This window comes from Panthera uncia (genome assembly GCF_023721935.1).
Source record: "Panthera uncia isolate 11264 chromosome B2 unlocalized genomic scaffold, Puncia_PCG_1.0 HiC_scaffold_25, whole genome shotgun sequence".
Classification (NCBI taxonomy): domain Eukaryota; kingdom Metazoa; phylum Chordata; class Mammalia; order Carnivora; family Felidae; genus Panthera; species Panthera uncia.
In genome coordinates, this window is record NW_026057581.1 from 11,203,527 (window position 1) to 11,225,345 (window position 21,819).

The window sequence follows — 21,819 nt, forward strand, 5'->3', positions numbered from 1 at the left end:
AATATGCCCAATTGACATTTAAATTTTTATTTTAGGGGTGCCTTGGTGGCTCAGTTGGTTGAGCATCTGACTCTTGATCTCAGCTCAGGTCATGATCCCAGGGTCACTGGATCAAGCCCCACATCGGGCTCTGTGCTGACAGGATGGAGCCTGCTTGGGATTCTCTCTCTCCCTCTCTGCCTCTCCCCTGCCCATGCACACTTGCTCTCTCTCTCTCACAATAAACTTAAAAAACATTAAAAAAAATTTTTTTTAAGTTGATTTATTTATTTTGAGAGAGACACAGAGAGAGTGAGCAGAGGAGAGGCAAAGAGAGAGGGGGAGAGAGAATCGTAAACAGGCTCCACACGGTCAGCAAGGAGCCTGACACATGGCTCAAACTCATGAACCACGAGATCATGACCTGAGCAGAAACCAAGAGGGGGATGCTCAACTGACTGAGCCACCCAGGTGCCCCACTTAAAGAAAAAATTTTTTGACTACCGCTTCCTGCTCTTGGCCACCTCCGCACACTCTCTGGAATCCTCACGACCCTGCCGGCTCGTCTGAGGCTGAGTTTGACAAAGCTGCTGAGGATGTTTAAGCATCTCAAGACCAAGCCAGCAGATGATGAGATGTTGTTCATCTACGGCCACTACAAACAAGCAACTGTGGGGGACATAAACACAGAACGGCCCGACTGCTGGATCTCAAAGGCAAGGCCAAGTGGGATGTCTGGAATCAGCTGAAAGGGACTTCCAAGGAAGATGCCATGAAAGCTGACATCAACAAAGTAGAAGAGCTAAAGAAAAAATATGGAATATAAGGAACTGCATTTGGCTGCCGGCGAGGCATTTCATATAAGCCGATTAACAATGCCTCGTTTTTCTAATACTGTGGAGGACGTGAAATGATGAAATCAGCCCATGAACCTAGATCCTGAAGACTCTACGGGACACGGCCCTGACAGAGTAAGGGCTGAAACGGTTACTGACGTGCTCTGAGTAGCTTTTATCTGCACATCAGTTAAAAGTACATTTGTTACTTTAAAAAAAATTTTTTTAAAGATTCTTGTTCCCTCTCCCCTGCTGTCTAAATAAAAAAAATAAACAAATGTATTTTTACTTTATTTCAAAACTAATCAGTAATATATCAGAAGTCACCTCTTAACACAGCCATATCCCTAGGGTCCTGCCGCTTATAACACACCAATTCCTACACTTCAAAAAAAAAAAAGAGCAAATACAGCCGCAGAAAAAGGAAGAGAACTTACTATTATTATTGTTATTAGATACCAGGATGAAAAAGGGATTGAATACAGATAAATGAATTCATACTGAAAATAAAAATTCTGTTAATGTGACTGTTTTAAAGATGGTACCAAATACTTTCTATTTCCCCAAGAGGTGGGGTCTAAGTCCCCTGGCACTGAGTCTGGATGGGCCTTCCTGACTCACTTGGACTCCACGGAACGTGGCTAGGCCAGGAGAAGCCAGGCAGCTTGCACCTTGCTCCCTGCAGTCCCGGGCCATTGTGTAAGGGTGGACAACTCCAAGGCCGTCCCTCTGGAGGCACCACCTTGCCCCAGGCTCCTGCTGTTCCCGCCACCAGGCCTTCCAGTTGGCTTGGCCATTCTACTCATGGCTGCTCCTTGTAGAGCAACGAGGGCTTTTACCACTGTGCCCTTTTTGAATTTCTGACCCACAGACAGCGAGTATAAGCAAGTTGCTGTTTTTTGTTGTATACTGCTAAGTTCTGGGCTGTTCCTATTATAGTGCCATGGATCCTGCAGCATTCATACAGTTCAATGCTTCTTCTCTTCGTTCATATTTATAATTCTTCACACCTTGGTGCGCATTATGTTTATTCTACCACCCTTGGAGAATACTTGGTCTCATTCTTCTCGGCATTTGCATGTTTGTACGTTGTTTTATGCTTGGATTCGAGTCCGGATTGACGGGTATCTCCTCTGTGTCTGAAAAAAATCTATAAACACATCCTAGATATATCTAACTTGGCATAAATGAAATCATGAAGATGATTAAAATGTCACCGAGTGCCACTGCAAATAATTATTCTTTGGAATAATTACAAGAAAGACAACTGGTCTGTAAAACAGTGACAAGTTTCATTTTAAGAAACCATTTCCCACCGTTTTAGTTACTCCTACTTTATTCTATAAGAGATTTTAAAAAGTCACTTATTCAAAGATTTGGCAAAAATTAATAATGTCAAGGGAATGTTAGCTGCTACACCCTGGCTATCACATAGAAGCAAAAATCGCAGAAATATGTAGCGTCTGTAACAAGCCTTATGCATAAGAAATGCCCACAGGGGCACCTGGGTGGCTCAGTCGGTTGAGCGTCCAGCTTCAGCTGAGGTCGTGATCTCACAGTTTGTGAGTTCGAGCCCCACATTGGGCTCTATGCTGACAGCTCAGAGCCTAGAGCCTGCTTTGGATTCTGTGTCTCCCTCTCTCTCTGCCCCTCCCCCACTCATGCTCTGTTTCTCTCTCTCTCTCTCTCTCTCTAAAATAAACATTAAAAAATTAAAAAAAAAATCTAATGCCTGATAAAGATTAGATTTTAGTGTTGATATCATTGTAATAGAACAGGAAAATGGAATGCTATTATGACCAAAAAAAAATAAAAAAAGAGTAAGAACAATTCTGGAAATGAAAAATCATTACAACTTTAGTTTTTAAATTGTAATTGGTGGCATCCACTGGCTGCATGATTTGTCTGCCCGAGAGCTGAGGAGCACTGAGCTGATTCAGTTAAATTATACATTTTTGGAATGCCACAATCCCAATTCATCTTTCAGAGTTATAGAGCTTCTATCCTTTCAACACAAACTATTTCTATCAAGATCCGAACTGATACCTTATTAGCACTAGCTAGAAAGAGTTTGGTCTTTGTAATCTGGAGATGTGTGTGTACACGGGGGTATCAGTTCAGCTGTTCTTTCTGGCAGACTATCATCGATGCAGATTTCCACAGAATCCGTTTAGCTACAGCTATTGATTCTGATTGAGAAAGCAATCCAAAGGAGTAAATCCAGCTTGGATAGACCTTGCCTGTTGATTTTCCTCTCCTCCAAGAACCTGGACTTAATTAAGTATATAAAAAGTTCCCATTTGCTTCAGAGCACGGTGGGCAAGTATTTCTGCACAATCAAGAGTTTTACTTTCAATACTGATGGATACCATTCTTTGGAATCATAATCTTAATAGCATACTAGCAACACAAAGACATTTGAACAAATTTGTCCGTATTTCCTGAGTTAACCTCAAAGGGAACTAGAGGATTACCCAAGACATCTGTACTTTTTGAGCCTTTTTTTGAGTGGGAATAAAGGAGTGACAATTGCCAGGCCAGAATCTTCTAGCTGTGCCTTAGCAGTGTGGGACCTGGAAATTGTTTCTTTCTGCTTTGTAGAGGTCCTCAAGCCCTTATCATATAGTTTTTTTGTTTTTTGAGAGAGCGAGAAAACACGAGTGGGGAGGGGCAGAGGGAGAGAGAGAGAATCCCAAGCAGGTTCCACACTCAGTACACAGCCAATGCAGGGCTCCATCCCATGACCCTGGGATCATGACCTGAGCCAAAATCAAGTGTTGGACACTTAACCGACTGAGCCACCCAGGCACCCCTTATCCTATAGTTTTTAAAAAATCCTTTCCAAACTAAGATTATTTTTCTCACTCAGAATCCATCATGTTAAGAAAACCAGGTAACCCCATAGAACCACTAACATTCCCTTATAAGAGTTACCCGAGAAGAGACAATTACATTGATTATACAAGTTTGGAATCACCTAGAGGTGCTGGTAGTTGCAACAGAAGCCAAATAGTCTCCAATATGAAATGAAATTTCTCTCCAGCTTCTAGCATTTACATTTATGTACGCAGTGGGGATGCCAGTTAACTTTTTATCCAACCGAGAGGGTGTTATATAAACTCTTCGAGGCTGCAGCCACAGAGAATCTGCATTTCTAAGGGGAGAAATTTCCTGTTTTGGACAATTAAGAGCCCTGTGGTTCTCTCTCGCTTTTCTTTGTGCAAGCCTCTGGGGTGTCTCATCTTTTCAGAAACGCACGGGTTGATTCATGGCGCGCAGGCTGTATGAAAGCCGAGGTGAAATTTTTTTCCTGATAGATTGCAAGGCTAATTTTGAAAATGCATTGTTACGGCCGTTCTGTCCCTTCCCCACATCAGCATGCTGAAATGTCTCATTCTGAGAGAACCAAGAGACAACCACTGTGCCAAAAGTGGCAGCTGGGAAAGATTTAAAAAAATATAGACAGATAAAGGAAGCAAGGGCTGAGAGGTAAGAAAGACAGCTGGGAGATTTAAGGGACCGTGGCCTCTAAGCAGCTGAAAGAGACAGCGGTCCAGAGAGAGACTGTTTGCGAGATAAGAGGCTTTGTGCAAGCTGAAGAAATATGCCAGAGATGATAAGAAATGCAGCTGTTACGAAAGCGTGAATTGTCAAGATTCTCAGTATGCCCAGGATGGAAAGGACGGTCCACATGTGTGCTTTAGGGGACAAGCACAGTGACTTCTTGGGCCAGGCAGCTTCCCCTCTCAAACTCTGTCCAACTGAGGACACAGTGCATTCCTCCTGCTCAGCCATTCCCAAGCTGCCGTGGCTCCTGTTTCTGGCATTACTTCTTCTTTTCCTCCTTCAGCTCTTCTCAGTTTTCACCGAGAGTCCAGCTAATAATGGCACAGGACTTGAACCACACACATTTAAGAACGACCTTCTGCAATTTAAATCCGATGTTGTTATCAAAATTGGCAGTGTTCGCTAAAAGTTTATAATCAATTGATATTCCTTGGCATATACCCTTCTTCAGTTTTATAGTAGTTCATAACCATAAATCATACTATCTTTCCCATAAAAGCACAAGTGGATGGAGGTCACGATGATAAATAAACATTCTAATCCTTAGCAGTATGACAAACACATGACCGCAGAAATTAAATTTAAAATATGAGCACGGAGACACGTATGTTACACAATTCGTATTAAGGGTTTTAATTGTGCACGTAACTTGCCTTGGGATCCTTAGATTCGGTTTTGGTCCCTCAGTCTGTTGAACCCAAGGCATGTTTATTAAGCTTCCCTTGAAATTTCTCAGACAATTCCTGCAGACACGGAAAGAGATTGCAAAAATAGCCCAATGGTGGTTGATCTTTGACATCATCCAGACCTGAGGTTTACCTCACATGTCAACCACCTTCAAGCGGTGCATTTGGCAGATTACGTTGGCTTCTCCGTCAAACGAAGATGGTAGTGCCGACCCCACGGCGAGGTGGTGAGGATTTAAGGTATCGCATGCTGTATCTGGCTTAAATGGATACCCAGCCAAAATGCAGCCATTTACAGTAAAGAAGTGAACAACGGGAGTAAGAGAAGAGTGTTCAATCTGAGGTTGACTACTACCGGTATTCCTTTTCCGATATGGAGCTACGGGATGGAAACGGTCACAGGGAACAGACCAAACAAAGGATCTGTGAGGTTAAGGTTTTGTACTGACCCTCTGTGTTCTCGTGGGACTTCCGACACTCACTTTGGCTTCGCATTGGCCAATCATGCTGTCCCAACACGTTCTCTTTCTACCGGGCAATGATTTATGCCACGAGCGACGCCGAACAGGGTCAATGACAGAGCATGTGGAGCGTTTTGAAAGTATTAGTGATGAAGTAGGTGTAGTGTGAAAATTGGCATCACAGGATTTTTTTTTTAAACACGGTGCCCCGATTGTAAGCAGATACACGTTAGCACAGTTAGATGTCAGGCTAAAGGTCCAAAGAGTGAATTCAGCTGTGATGGAGAATGAAATCAAATTTGTTCAAGGCAATCCTGAAGACTTTCTCAGCCTGTCTGATATCTTCTATCCCCGTTCTTTCCAGTAATTCATACTGATGTGCAGGAACGTCCCCCCCACTAATTCAGTGGTTGCTTGCTTATATGTAACAGATGGAGGACAGGGAATCAGTGGTTCTGTCTTACGAACCCCAGGGGAAACACAAAGGGTTCGCTAGGAAGGGAAGAGTCAGGAAGCAGCACAGTGAGGTGGTGTGCATACAGGATGTGGTTTCCGGCCACCCCACCTTGACATCCTGGTACAACTAGGTCCATGCTGACATGGTGACTTGGGCAAGCTGCTTACTGCCTTTGCACTCTTCTCCGTCTGGAAAATGGGGATACCATCACCCGCCTTACATTGCTATAAGGATTAAATATAAGTACCCCGTGCATGGTATGTGGTTAGTGGTGCAGGCTTCTTCCTGGCGTCCCTTTGCAAACTTGGTATTATTTCTACAAAGGTCCATCAACAGGTATCTGCCAGCATCAGCACAGAAGCAGCATAGCACATGCAAATACCGATATTATGAGCTTGAGGCTCAGCCACCAATGACGTTTTACTTTTATTATTTATTTTTATTTTTAAGTAACCTCTACACCCAACACGGGGCTCAAATTCACAACCCCAAGATCAAGGGTCGTACGCTGTAAAGACTGAGCCAGCCAGGAGCCCCCCAAATGATGTTTGAATACATTGGAGGAAAGTATACTGGATAGCAAGGTAAATACACTTTCGCTCATCCTTTTTTTCTGACTCACTTGTCTGCTTAAAACGGGGAGTGACGACAGATGAAGAATGCCAAGGTTCCATGTTCCTGGAGGGCAAGGTCCATGGCGAAGCTTCATCTAATCCCACCGTGTTTGCCTGTTTCTAAAAGTTTTCCACTACAAAGAGTAAACTCAAACTTTTTAACATCCAAACCTTTCCAAGTTCAAAAACTCAGCGCTTGTCCTAAATGCCTTTTAACTAGAAAACAGAAACCCATATATCCAATTATGGTCTGTTTACCGACTGCCCCCTGCCCGTCCCCAGATGAATGTCCTCCATCCAGCAAAGTCACCTCTCCCTCTTCCCCATACGTGGCCCCTCTAGTGGCAAGTCCTTGCCTCACATGGTTCAATCCACATGACCCTCACTGCATCATCTCACCTCTTTTGGGAATGCTTTCAGGAGATGCTTTTGACGTTAGTGCCTTTTTTCCTCATTACTTTCTTCTACATCCTTTTTACATCCCCCTTTTCTCAAATGGTAAAATATACATATGTGAGTGTAGGGTGCAAATGCATACCCTGAGAGTCTCCAAAGGCACCTGCCGTATCTCTTGTACCTCACACACCTGCAGTACAGGTGGCAGAGCCAGGAATCAGAGTACGTACCCAGGAAGCAAGTTCATACTGGTTGGGACTGTTGGATGAACACAGTTGGTTGTTTTTTTTTTTTTTAATTTTTTTAATGTTTATTTATTTTTGAGACAGACAGACAGACACACACACACACACACACACACACACACACACACAGGGTGTGAGCGGGGGAGGGGCAGAAAGAGAGGGAGACACAGAACCCAAAGTAGGCCTGATGTGGGGCTTGGACTCACAGACCGCGAGATCATGACCTGAGCCGAAGTCGGATTCTTAACCAACTGAGCCACCCAGGGGCCCTGAACACAGTTTTAAAGTAGAGAGAAAGCACACTTTCTACTTGGCAAAACTAGATTTTTGTATTTTAAACTCCTTTTGGAAGTCAGTTCCAGGTATTTGCCCTTTTATGAACACGTTATCTAGAAAAAAGTAAGGTTTGGTACTCAATCCCTATGGTAATGTAATCTGAGTTACCTCCAACAGTGGCAGAATGGAAAACAAAGCACAGCCCCCAACTCACTTCAAGTATATTAATAGCTCAATGGTAGCATCCTGGATCTAAAAATCTATGGCATCCATCTTCCAGGAGACAAGTGACCGGAAAAAAGGGGACTTTGTAGACTCTTCCTCTGAAGAAGCTGGTCAAGGGTCAAGGATGACCAAATACTGTGCCATAAGACTTAACTAATTTATGTTATCAACGCTGTAAATGTATATATATCACTTCCCTTATCTAAAATTCCTAAAGTGCTTACACATGCTTTGTCTGATTTCTTCCTCATTTCGATTTACGATTAGGGTTTCCAGAGCCTGAAATTTAAAGGACTTGGCTAACATCATTATTGAACTTCTGAAATTCAACTCAGAACAAATACCCCAAATGAAACCTCTTCTGTACCAAGTGCTTAAGCAAAACAAGTTAGAATTTCCATGGAAACGGCCCGGAACTCTTGAAGGAGAAGAGAGGACAAAAGTAAGCATGAAAATGCATTTATTTATTTTTTGGTTCCTCTTCACCTCTGCCCCTCCAAACCTCAGGCTGTCATCTTAATGAACGCTTTCAAGCCTCAGAGGGAATTAAGAAGAACAATATTTGACAGGACTGAGGAAGGAGCTAAATATAGTTCCCCTGTGAGAGAAACGTATTCGAGACTCTTCTCTTCTCCCCTTCCTTCCCCTATCTGGGCAATCTTTCTATCTTTCAGTGTTATTTTTGTGCCGCTCCTGTGGCACAGCAATTTTAGCTGTTACTTGGTTGGGACTGAATAAACATAACATCTTGAGATACAGTTTTGTCCTCCTTTGGAAGGGTCATTCAATACAAGACCTTGGAGATCAATTTCCAGATTCATACTGCATATACTCCCTCAGTATAATTTCCATTTGCCTACTACTTGAGAATTTTTAGAATGCTCTCGTATAATTAATTCACTTGATTCACTAAACAGAGCCACTGTGTTGGGTACTATCAATTCACGTCTTACGAGGGTAAAGTGCTTCAAGCTCACCCCGCTAGTAAGTAAGGAAATCAGGACGCAGCTGGTTCTTTGTTTCTCAGACCCACTGGTTTCTGTGCCTCTACCAATACAACCAACCCGCCTGACCACGGTACACATCAGGTCATGGCTACTCTCCCCTCCTTATTAGACACTGAGAACTTGTATTTATTTTTAGAAATACATGCTGTGGGGTGCCTGGGTGGCTCAGTCCGTTAAGTGTCCGACTCCTGATTTTGGCTCAGGTCATGACCTCATGGTTTGTGGGATCAAGCCCCGTGTCAGGCTCTGCCCTGCACAGCGCGGATCCTGCTTGGGATTCTCCCTCTCCCTCTCTCTGCTCCTCCCCTGCTCTCTTTCTTGCTCTCTCAAAAAAAAAAAAAAAAAAAAAAAAAAAAAAAAAAAAAAAAAAAAAAAACCAAAAAAACCCAAAACATTAAAAAAAGAAAAATATATGCTGTGGTATTACAAAGTAAAAACCTCACCCTGTCTCCAAGTGCTAATATTGATATTAGTATAGATCAGAAACACCCCCAAGGAAGTTACAACAAAGCATTGGTGAGCTTTTGGTTTTCTTGAGTACGGCTACTTTAGACAAGCTTTTTCCAGAACTGTCTGACGTATTCTTCACCGATAAGTCAAATAATGTTTCATTCTAAAACACAACAATCAACATATGGCTTATTGAGGACAAAAGTGGCCTTTCATAAATCTGAAAAATTGAATGTAGAACATGTCTTTTCAGTAAAATAATCCTTGATGCACTGACTGAATTAAGTAGCTTAGAAATTATTTTACTGATCCAAGATAATACCTTGAGGTGCAATAATATCCCAGCCTGGGAATAAAAGTTGGTCTCTATTTTTCTTCGGAAAATTAAAAGCAATTAAAATTTGAGACTGTGTTGGCCCTAACACAGGATATTGGTTATCATAAAGTGGAAAGCACAATAGAATCTGTTATCACAACTTTCTACTGCTCGTAACTTTTGCAAAGTAATGGAATTCAAGAAAAGATATTATATCACAGATTTGGTAAGTACCGAGACCAACTGACCAACAACAATCTATTCCATAATTGAAGTACCATACACCCTTTAAGACAATCAATATGGCAGTCAAATGAATTTTGCCATCAAAATTATTACATGCTGCCACATCATTGTACACAGAAATTTAAAAATGAGAACATTCCAACAGGGGACTTCCTTTTTGGTTAGCTTTTACCATAGTGCATCACAACTACTACCAGTGACCATTTATCAAGATTGTACTATAGATTTGGCCTTGGACCAAGCAGCTGATACACTGTATTTTAGTTAATATCTAAATAAGCATGTGAGACAGGGATTACTGTCCCATTATGGATGAGAAATCAATGAAAACCTCACCCAAAAAGTCGATTACAGAACACAACCCGCTCCATTCGTATTACTAGAAAGTGGTAGAGTCTAACACCAAGCCTCAGTTTACCCAACTCCAGCTTCGGATGGACTGTCCCCCTGTGCAGCCCACTCTTTCAAGTGACCTTTACGTAAGCAATGTTCAGCGACACGAACAGTCCTTTAGGATTCACTGTTGGGGGAGGACCTATACCATTTGCTCAATGCAAGGAAGACCTGGGTTAATAAAATGTACTTAAAAGGTACGAACACAGGGCATCTGGGAAGCTTTCTGCTCACTGAAAATGTTACATGTAAACCATGGCCATGGATGCTAGTTGGAAGGAGAAGCTGTTCTAACCTTTATGACAAAATTAGAAACGATCGATGCAACAGAAGTTTTTAAAAATTATATTTAATACAAGTGAATAGATTAGAAGATCTGAAATGTTATAAAGCAATATACACAATGAATAAATAATTTGCACAGGAGAGTCATGTCTACATTACATAACACTGTCTAGTATGGGAATACTTAAAGTAAATCCAGTGATAATGGAGAAAGTCCATAAAAATGCTAACCTGTCTTCCCTTGTATGAAATTGTTCAAGTATAAAAATCCGATACAGTGTAAAATAGTATTCAATTTAGTTTAAGAATAAAAATTGCAAGTATTGCAGTTTTGGAAGAAAAAAGTAAAGCAGCATTTAAAAACTACATAAACTACAGAAGAATAGTGTTAAACTAATGAAGTACCAATAAATGAGATCTACACGAGCAAAAATTAAGAGAAGGAAGCATGAAACTAGCAATATATCTGCTTTAAAATAAACCCTAAACACTAAAATAAATTAAAATGTGTTAATGTCAGAATACTCTCTTATACAGTGCACATACGAATTTAAATAAATCCAAGTGAACATCTTTAGCTGGATAGGTTAATATTTAATATGCTACATCTAGACCTACTAAATAATTTATGCCATGAGATGAATACATAATTTTACAGTGTCACATCTAAAGTTCCTTTCTTTAGAGTGCAGCATAGTAAAACTTAAAAATAAATATCTTAAATAGCGTTACTATTAAGGCACAGTATAAACCACATTATCGGTAACCTTTGAAGAACTATAATCTCAGTAACCTTGTTGTTTCGTGTACTGTGTTCACTAATAAATAGTTTTAAATATGACTCTGAAATAGATACTAAAAAGTGTAAAATTATTTAAAAAGGGGGGGGGGTAGGAAATACGTGTCCTTAAGACAGTTCTTAAGGGTTTGGAGTCTGCAAACTTTGCCTGCCTTTAGTCGTAAGCCACGAGTCAACACAATAAATAGAAAGAGAAGGCTGTTGTAGTAAAAGCCTGATCCTATTTCAGAATCAGAACTGCTGACACCAGCAGATACAAGTTTCCCAAAATTGAAACAGGATGGGGAGAGGGATTAGAATGTGACAAGCTCATCAAACAAGCACAAGTGATGTGTTCTTTCCAGAACTGTGTGTGTTATTGATTGTCTGTACAGCTGCTGCACCCATTAATTCCACATCACTTGCCCCACAGTCCCGCTCATCCACAGGATAGATGAGAAAATAGCTTTGGTGCCTGTCCACCATTTCACCCACTGCCACGCTCCTAGGTTGATTGTTCGATGCCCATGTTTTGAGACGGTAAGAACGTTATCTTCTTACCTGAAGAAGTTCTAGAGGCCCTCGTGACCGCTAAAAATGACAATCAGTGCGTTCACCGTTTTTGTGGTGTGTGTGTGTGTGTGTGTGTGTGTGTGTGTGTTTGAAATCTGCTCTTAAAGGTAATTCAAGCTACATATTGCTCACTCTGCATTCCCTGGTTCGACTAGATTCAAATAGCATCTCCTAAACTTGTAAAAGGCAGTTTGCTTCCCTGATACTATAAAAAGAGCAACAAAATAAAAAATCCCGTTAGAAAAAGTGAAGTTCCATTGTTTTGCCCCTGCCACCGTCGCGTCGTCGCGGCCTTTCCTTTCCTCAGGCTCTTTGGGATCGATTTCCAAAACTGCGCCCACTCCCCTCTCTCTCTCAACTACGACACTTACTGGAGTAGGAAAAAAAAAAAAAAGGAGGAGGAGGAGGAGGAAGAGGAGGAGGAGGATTCTGTTTCACAATAGCATAGCGCTTTTTTTGTTTTTTGTTTTTGTTAAAGCTGGTAAGTCAACGTGAACTCGCCTTACCTACTACACGTCGGGCAACTGTGTGTGGGGGGGAGGGGACGCGAGGCGACCGCGACCACGCGGCCGCGCTACTGCATGCGGTCGGTCTGCAGCTGCTGCGGCTGGTACTGGCCGAAGGCGGCGGCGGCGGCCGCGGCGGCGGCGGCGGCGGCGGCCGTGCCGGGGGCGGCGGCGGTGATTGGCTGCTGCACGGCGTAGCCGTAGCCCCCGGCGGTGACGTAGCCCGCGGCGGCCGGCGACGCCGCGTACGGGTACTGGTCGTAGGCGGCGGCGGCGGCGGCGGCGGCGGCGGCCGCCGAGTACTGGGCGTACGCGGCGCCCGTGTAGTCGATGTAGGGGGTGGTGGAGGCGGCGGCCGCGGTGGGCTGCACGTGCGGGATGACCACGCCGGGCTGCACGAAAGCCTGCGGGTACACGTAGTGGGCGGGGATCCTGCGGAGAAACGGGACACCGAGTCAGGCGCCGCTCGCCTCCCGCCCGCCAGCGCGGCTCGTTCAGAGATCAGACAGACTCCGATTTAGTGGTTATTACGAGCATAGGGTTGCCACAATATCTCCTTTCCAGTGGTCGGGGCGGAGCGCTCGGGCGGTAGCCCGGAGGCGCGGAGCGCCCCGAGAGGGCTTCAGCGACAAAAATCGGATGACACCCCTCCCTGCTGCCAACTTTGAGTTATGATCGTTTCGAGGGCCAATACTTCGATCATTCGGCAGAAGTTTGCAGACTAAATCAAGGTTCATGAGGGCTTACGCACATGAGAGGTATTTAACACCTGCTAAATTGAGGAAGGCTTTGGAGAATTTTGTGATCGGTTCATAAGACTGCGTAGCAAATAGGAAAATTCTCAGCTGTGAATATAGGACTCCAGAGGTAATCTGTGATCGTCCAATTCCGTAGGTGGAGGGGCGGGGGGGGGGGCGGGGGTTGGCCGAGTTCCCCACATTCAATTTCCACAAAATCCACATGTTTATTATCATGGCAACCCTACTTGAAATTGCTATGCAGACTCAGCACACATTAATCTCTCTGCAACCTCAGTCACCCTTATTAAAAATAATAATGATAAAAGAAGCAGGCGACAAAAATAAAAAAAAAAGGAGTTTAAAAGTTCACAAGTGTGGTAAACACAGCAGAATCACACTTCTCAAACGAACTGTAGTGCAGCTCACTCTATCACAAGAGGCTGTTGTGGGAAGCTACAGAAATGCTATTAACATTCACGGCAGTGATTCCCAAAGAGATGTGCAGCACGCTTTTTGCCTTTCTTTCTCTCTTTCTCTCCGTAAAATTCATAAGGACACAAGGGTCAATCAAACCTGTTTGACTATCAGGCACCTGAAGGTCAGCCAGCTTGTTTATCTCTATGCAAGACAGACAGAAGGGGTTTTGGGGAAATGATGAGGTTGAGGGAAAAGGTAGGAATAGGGAAACACAACTAAATAGTTCCAAAATTCATACAAACTTAAAAGGTTCACATAATAAAATGAGTAAGGAAATATTTGTTTGTGTGCAAATACTCGTTTCATCTTCCAAATCAACCAATAGATTGGCGTATTTGTTTTACATCTGCCCCTACTCATACATAGTTGATCCGAATCAATTGTATTATGTATTATCCTGTAAAAGTTCAAGAAACAAAATCAAGTCCCTTTAAAAACTATACGTTCAGAGATCACGTCAAGACACACTCCCAACGATCTTACTTAAAAGTTAATTTGGTTAAAAAAAATAAATCACAAGAGGTATTTAAAAAAACACCATGCATTTCAGCTCTCACTCTTGCGATTCATTACTGCCCCTTTCAAATGCTACCATGAATATCTGATTTATTTTCATCTTTCTTTAAAGCAATCTCCATCAAAACCCCCTATATTTCTAAAAATATGACACTATGATGCCATCTGGTTGTGGGCAAAGCCAAGTTACAGGAAGTACAAGCAACAGTTAACAATCTTTAAAGAATTTTAAAGAACTCAACGCCGAAAACTTCACATTGAGATTTTCGAAAACAGACTTTGCTTTGCCTTTTCGGAGTTTTACTGAAAGTACTTATTAACGAACATCCATGGAAAAGATGAATTTATCGCAGAGGGTGGTGAACTCTGACCCCAATGATAAAAATACACTCAATTTTACTAGACTCGCAGCTCTTTCCCAGTGCCAGGAGAAACGACGTCATCAAGTGTTTCTAAGGACACTTAGACATGTTCTTAATTGCTTGTCAGAAACCAGACGCACGGTCATGCACATACTCAAAACTTGCCTGTAGGTCAGGTGACTGGCTCCCTCACAGCGACAGGTGTGGCTTTATGAAACCCTGTCCTTGGAGGCCTCCGTGTCCACAATGTGCAGACACGGCTAAGAGAGCCTGCCCTCTCATGCCAGTTTACATGTGGTGATGGACAGCAGGGGCTGTGGCAGGGCTATTTTTGATCCTGTCATGCGACAAGGGTTTCCAGCGGGTAAAATGTCTTTATAAGGCCAAAGTAAAACATCTATCAGCAGCAGAGGCCAGCCAGTATGAATCTCACTGATACTGAAACATTAACCCCTGTACTCCCAAAGCTCTGAGGACAACATGATGGTGACCAGGGTCCTATCTTTGAATGAAGGTGGTGACGGAAAATAAGTTTAGCCTACAAACAGGCAAGATAAAAATGTGTGTGCGTGCGTGTGTGTGTTTAGAATGCACTAAAGATAAGCAGCGTTTCCTACGGGACTCTTGTCTCTGCACTGATTTCACATTAATAGCTTTCATTTGATAATGCCAACCAATGAGAGTGTAGAGTTCCCTGGACTATCAGAATCCAACATGAAGTCTGGCAAGGGTTAGGAATATGTTTGGAAGGCACACGAAACCCCAGAATTGTTAGAGGCTTGGGAGAAGGAGAACCCAGAAGACCACGGAGAGCCTAAAATATCTCAATTCAGGAAGGAAAGCAGGAAAGGACTGAAGGGAAAGGTGATGCTTCTGAAAAGGATCTTGCATTAGGAGGGCTTTTGTTAGTTTGAGGAGCCCACGAAGGTGATCTGGGAACCTCTCCCCCAATTAGATATCTACCGGTGTCCGTTCCCTCAATCAATTGTACCGTGTACGTCCCTAGCTAAGGTTAGGAAAGCACAAGAGCAAGGCAGATACCTCGGGCAATTTCCAAAGAAAATGGACTACATCATTCCTTCTTTTTCAGGTCCCTCTGACATCTCTTCGTGACTTTGGACATCCTAACTGGTCTCCTCTTCCAATCTATCACCAGACTGCTGGCAAAGTCTTCATTTCATTCACTTGTCCATAGGACTCGGTGGCCCCTAAGGTCCTACCAAACTAACTGCAAATTTCTGAAACGTTGGCATGCTAGGCTTTTCATGCTTCTGGCTCCAAATTATTTCTTCCAGTATTTCTTTCCACCTTTCCTTGGATCCAGGTCAGCTGAGCTCCTCAGTGCTCCTTGGACATGCCCCACGTTTCTAGATCCTCACCTTTGCTCACGCTGTCCCTTTGCTGGGGATGCCAATCGTCACTGCCATCTCCACCTGTTGAAATCCAAGTCCTATCCACCCTAGCTCTAGCACTCACCAGCTATGGAGCCTTCGGGGATTTGTTTCACTTTCTAGTCTCACTTTTCTCAAACGTGAAATGAATCTAGTATTTCTAACCGTGAACTGCCGTGCATTAAATAACATTATCTACGCAAAGAGCCTAACAATGGTGAATAAAGTGGGCACTCCATACAAGAGTACCGTATCCTCCCACCATCCTTCCAAATCTAGGTCAACTTCCACCTTTACCATGAAGACTTCTTGGGTCCCACTAACCTGCTGTCTCTCCTCCCTGTCTGAAGCCACAGCCCTTCTGGGGGTTTCTCAAGTTTTCTTACCAGAGTACAAGGGAGAATGGAACTGTGTCTTTTTTGGCTATAGCTTGACACAGAGGAAAGAACACCGCTCTTGAGGGAGGTCGGGGAGACCATGACTCTGAACCTGGAAACCAGACTCTGTGACTTACCAGCCCTGTGGAAAGTTAATTAACGTCTCTGTCTCACAGTTTCTTCACCCACGGAAAGGCCATTTGAACAGGCTGACATGAACAGCCTGCATCAAATAAGTACTGAGAATTCTATTACATGACTTACGTAAATCTTTTATTAGAACTGGGTCATACAGCAGATGTTCACTTAATGGTACTGTCTCCCCTGCCCCCCTTGCTGGACAGTATAGTCTCTAGTACAGTGCTCACACAACTGGCATAAAACTCAGCACTTAAAGGTACACTGAGTAAATGTTTAAGGGTATTTCAACCTGATCTAACCTAGCCTAGAATTTTCTTTTTTTAAGTTTATTTATGTTGAGAAAAAGAGCACGAGCAGGGGAGTGGCAGGGAGAGTCAGAGAGAATCCCAAGCGAGCTCTGCACCGTCAGCGTGGAGCTTGATGTGGAGGTCAAACTCGCAAATCGCGAGATCATGACCTGAGTGGAAACCAAGAGTCGGGCACTTAACTGACTGAGCCACCCAGGTGCCCCTACCCTATTATTTTCTACTCACAGACCCATAATCTTTCCTTTCTTATCTTCAATAAGAAAATGCTTCTTTCAAACAGAAAAAAAATATATAAGATATTGTTTAGCAAATGTACACGTTTCTACACATCTGCCCACTCTGTCACATCAGAAATTCTTTCAAGCCAAGGTTTTAGCTTGAAGAGCCCAGAGTAACCTGGGGGCCATTTAAGGACCACATAAAGAAAAATAGTTCAGATGCTAGAATTTCAAACAAGGAAGATTAAAAATTCTCAAGCTTCTTTCCAGGCCTAAAATAAGAACATGTGGCATTCAAACAGAATTTAGAATGACCAGGTGTGATTTGTTGGGTACAGGCTCTGGGAACTAGAGCGGTGTTAAGAACCCTTTAAAACAGAAAAGAGAGGACTCACTTGGTCCACCTGGTGGAATGCTATCTATTTCTAATAAGAATCTCAAGTTCAAACAATTTATGCAAACAGTAATAATCACCATCCTTTATAAAGACAGCTTCATAATAGCAGGGATGAAAAACAAAACATCACTATCAAAGCATGCTTGACTTAAACTTTCCATAGGACATTTTATTCTGGTTGTTCTTATTTTTCTCACACTACTTTCTTTCTCAAGGATCTATGCAGACTACCACAGCCAGTCCAAATTTCTAGGTCTGGCTCCCAAGACCCTCCATCAATGGTCTGGTTTCTCCACGCACTAAATCTTTTCTCTTCTGTCCCTGTGCTTATGCTCGCTTCATCCTATACCCCTCAGGGCTTGTCCCTTCTTCCTCTTACCTGTCCAGGACATACCCACTGGTCCGAGACTAGGTCAAGTCCCGTGAAGCCTTGTCCAACCCCTCCAATTCACCTGTTTTCTTGCTATTCTGAATTCCTTTTGTCCTTAAAACAATGCCAAGTAATTTAGCAATTAATAGTTCTTGATTGGCTTGTGTTAGTTTTGCTTCCCAAACTACAGTCTCCCTGTTTTGTATCACCCACTTGGCACAGGAAAAACACAACAACATGCTAATACCTGTTGATGATTTAGCTATATAACTGTGTCAAGAATCTTATTATGAGATCATGACTAAGTTCATCATCACTTCTTAATATGTATGTTCTCCTCCCCAATCCCACCTTACACGTGGTCTAGACCAATGAGCGGGAGAACCCACAGAAGCAGCTGAACCCATCAACCCACAATGCGTTGTCAGTGTCCAGGATGGTTGGGATGAGGCATCTCATAAAAAGCTATGGATATATGAAGGCCCTTTCTAATCATAACGGAAATAATACTCTTCCTCAGTTTAAAAAAGTAACGGTGGTAAGGTGAAGTCTCCATATGTTAAAGGGAGGGTTATAAGAAGGTGGTCATGGAAAATATAACTTGACCTTTCCAAGTCAAATGATGATTACTTGTCCTGGGCTACTCTTGGAGACACATGTGATAGATCTCTATCTATCTATGTAGACGGAATCTGACCTTCCAGGTTACACATATAGATACTTAGGTGCTAAGCCAGAGAAGAAACTATAGCTGAGGATAAAATACTCCTTGAACAGTTAGAAAATTTAAAAAGGAAGTTGAAGTCTGTGGCACTAGAGTCCCAGCAGTGTCCCTCAGGTAGAATACAGCCAACACAGGCTCTAAGTGGTCTGCCTACATCTAGGTGGTGGTGGTGGGGGGGGGGTGTCACCCACTTAATGATGTCTGAATGGAAGGGAAATAAGGGAGCTCGGGTGAGAACAGGTGGAAACCCCAGAGCCCAGAGAGACAACACAAATATGAGCAGCCTGTTCAACTGAGTTAGGGTCCGAAAGGTGAAAAGTGAGTGCTGCGTGACTCAAAAAAAACTGGCTAGTGTCCGTGAAACCTGAAGAGTGTTGCTGAACCTTTAAATTAGAAGGCCTAAAAGTGGATACACATTGCAAAAGAAAGAACCCCATTCCCAGAAAACTCCCCAGTAAAACAGAAACTTAGGACATGCAAGCGATGAATCTGTATTCTTACAGAGGGAAATCACACAATTTAGCACTCACTACAAAAATATGGTTAAGTGGAAGTCACAGGCTATAGCTTAAAAGCAAGAAAAAAAAAAAAGGCCCTTTGCTTCCCATGGCAAAGTCAAAAGTCAACACTCCTCAACACCACCACCAAAATCAAAACCACAAAGAGCCCCTTCCCCGAGGAAAAGAAAACACTTTCACTACAGCTCTTTTCAATTAAGTAAAAGCACACAGTTTAGCTATCAACACTTCATTACTGTAATAAATAAAATACAGCACACGGAGGTCTATTGACTATTGTGAAAAAGAAAACACCAACACCAACATCCATGCATCGTTAATCACCATCTGAGCTTGTGTGTCTGAGTCTACTGGTTACAGAGTTTAATTCCAAACAGAACTATTCCACCTTTTATCATCGTATCCTTCTGATCAGTTAGCTTAACTGTGTACGAGCCCTGTCAGGTTAGAAAGAGATAAATCAAATTGAGTCAAGTTGAACAGTAGTAACAGTGCCGGGACACAATCGTCTCGTACACAAGTCATACCTGGTACTTGTGTTTTGTTTTGTTAATCATAAGCTCAAAATTTGTCTGGTTGGGAGGCTGCGTACTTGGTCAGTAACTTGACTCATCTAAAAATATATTATCAGCATCAAAAATATACAAACATATATAAATAGTATCACAAGGAACCTTCTGTGACATGATGGTCTTGTCTGTATATAACAAAGAGGCAGGTTAACCAATGATAGCTACCAAAACTCAGGAGGGCCGGATTCATGGACTTACCCAAAAGGTCTTTGTATAAGGGCTGGATGAAGTTGTTGAACACCAAAGGCAAAACCTAACAATAAAACAGACCACATTCTCGATTTGTGCATGGTTAGGCATTTATTCCTCCCACATATAAAATGCAATCACAACTTTCACTTAGAAAAGATAACCATTCTTTGGATACTTTACAGAAAAGTAAAGTATATATATATATAACTTATAAACATATATATACATATATATATGTTCTTTTTATTAATGTTATCATTGATTCCCCCCCCCCCCCCCCAATTTTTAAAGGGCTAAAAGGGGACATAAAAATTATCTGCAAAGTTTAGTTGACAATCATACAGTAAGACCTTAGAAAATTAGACCAGGGAAAAATTCTTGTGGAATGAAACCAGACACAAGAGGACTTGATAATGAAGTTACAAGTCACAAATATTCCTGCAATTATGAATCATGATCTGTAAAAAGTCTAATTTAGAACCTGCTGGACAATGCTTTGGAAGATTACAGATTTTACGGATTATGGTATTAAAAATTCCCCCAAACCAAGTCTCCTTTTCTGGATAGCACACACGCAGACAAACACGTGTTTTTGAATGTTCACAGATATTGGCACATGCACTCACTTTCTTGACAATCTCATTTCCTAGCAAATCCATTTGCATGAAAGTGTCAACCTCTTTCCAAAATTTCAGATGGAAAGATTTGAGTGAAGAGAACAAGATATAATGAAACAAAGTTGCTTACCCAAGAAAAAGATTACCATTTGGTCAATAGTTCAGCTCTTAATTATGTGTGCTAAGGCAAAGGGCAGTGTTGTAAATAATCCAAAAGGTCAAATTTTCACATGGACAAAAGCCTGCTTGCCCACTGATAGCTGCTAGCTGCATGACGTTGGAATAAAACATTTCCCATCTCTAAGTGTCAGTGTCTTGACATTTCCCCATTTTTTAAAATTACTAATAGTCTGTGATTTTATGTGAGAGGGTGAGACACCACCCTCACCCCTATGCTTCTCTTGGGTCAGTGCTTTGGGTTGGATCTCCTGCTCTGGGCACAGGTCAACCGGTGGTAGGAGAGACAACACTAAGCAGGGAAGGATAACCTGCTGGAGTTGCCACATTTGGCCCCCACGATCCACACGCGAATTATCTACAAGTGGCTGAAAACTGGAAAATAGAGTCCACGGACTGACTGTATGTCATACCTGAAACAGAGGAGTCAAGCCTAAGTCTGGGTGGGTACAAACTGCTTAGACCCCCTCAAGATTTATGTTTGCACAACGTATGTTTCCTTCAAGAGCTGTTTACGACTCTCATTTAATGTGTTGGTACAATACCTAGCCATGGTTCCACTTTACTGAACACACCGACCACCTCTTCATTCTATTCAGAAGTGGGTGTCCCAAGTTGGGGGGAGAAGGGGAGGAGGGGAGGAAGGTCATCTCTCACCTGGTTGCATGATCCTTGGTTTTGCTCCCAAATATGCCAGATTCACATTGGCCTTCCTGCCATCAATGATGGGGTTGGGATCCTTGCAAGCTCTTTCCGCAGCAGCTCGGTCAGCCATGGTGACCTTAGCAACATACACACACAGACACACATACAAAGCCTTAAATCAACCCCTGAAGGAAACCAATAGTCACGATGGAGAAGTCATTCATGATAAAACTAAGGGGGTTCTTAAACTTTCTTTTTTTTCTTTTGTTGGAACTTACTCCTTGATCCCCCGTCAAAGAAAAAAAAAGAAAGAAAAAAAAAAGAAAACAGAAAAGAAGAATGAAAAGAAAACAGGAAGGAAGAAACAAGCCCCTCTCCACACCCCCAAGGGTGCTAGCAGGGCCTAGCAGGGAGTCGGAAGCCTGAATTCCATCTTAGAACTCTCGATCCTCCCTCCCTCCCTCAACCGCCCCCCACCCCGCCCAGGTCCCTACCCAGCCTAGGAGGCACTGTTTGCTTTAAAGAAAGTCCAGAGTCACATCCGCCGGGTGCTCCCAACCACCGGCAAGCACTCCTTAACGACAATAGCTATTGTCCTACTCTGGAGCTCCCAGCTCTCCGGCAGCTGAATTTGCACGCTTAAATCCCCAGGGGGCTTAATATGCTCTCTTTCAGTTCAGCAAAGAGCCACAGGATCTTCGTTTTAAAGAACCCATCTTTGCATTTTAAAAAAAGTATGTGTGTGTGGTGGTGGTGGGGGGGAGTGATGGCATCAGGAGTA

At 42.7% G+C, this 21,819-nt stretch overlaps 1 protein-coding gene, 1 long non-coding RNA gene and 1 pseudogene across 2 annotated transcripts; 2 read left to right on the top strand and 1 right to left on the bottom strand.

The window, feature by feature from the left end:
• The first annotated feature begins 543 nt into the window (after nucleotides 1–543).
• On the top strand, nucleotides 544–862 carry LOC125939471 (acyl-CoA-binding protein-like; annotated as a pseudogene).
• Nucleotides 863–9,077: 8,215 nt separating this feature from the next.
• Nucleotides 9,078–21,303, bottom strand: RBM24 (RNA binding motif protein 24). The gene is made up of 3 exons (XM_049655012.1): nucleotides 21,051–21,303; nucleotides 19,606–19,660; nucleotides 9,078–12,728 (listed from the first exon to the last, which is right to left on the bottom strand). The coding sequence occupies exons 1-3, from the start codon at nucleotides 21,166–21,168 to the stop codon at nucleotides 12,365–12,367; spliced, it is 537 nt and encodes a 178-aa protein (XP_049510969.1). The 5' UTR covers nucleotides 21,169–21,303; the 3' UTR covers nucleotides 9,078–12,364.
• LOC125939540 (uncharacterized) lies at nucleotides 12,720–18,751 on the top strand. The gene is made up of 2 exons (XR_007463086.1): nucleotides 12,720–13,054; nucleotides 15,482–18,751. It is a non-coding gene; the product is annotated as an uncharacterized LOC125939540 (long non-coding RNA).
• Nucleotides 21,304–21,819: the final 516 nt, after the last annotated feature.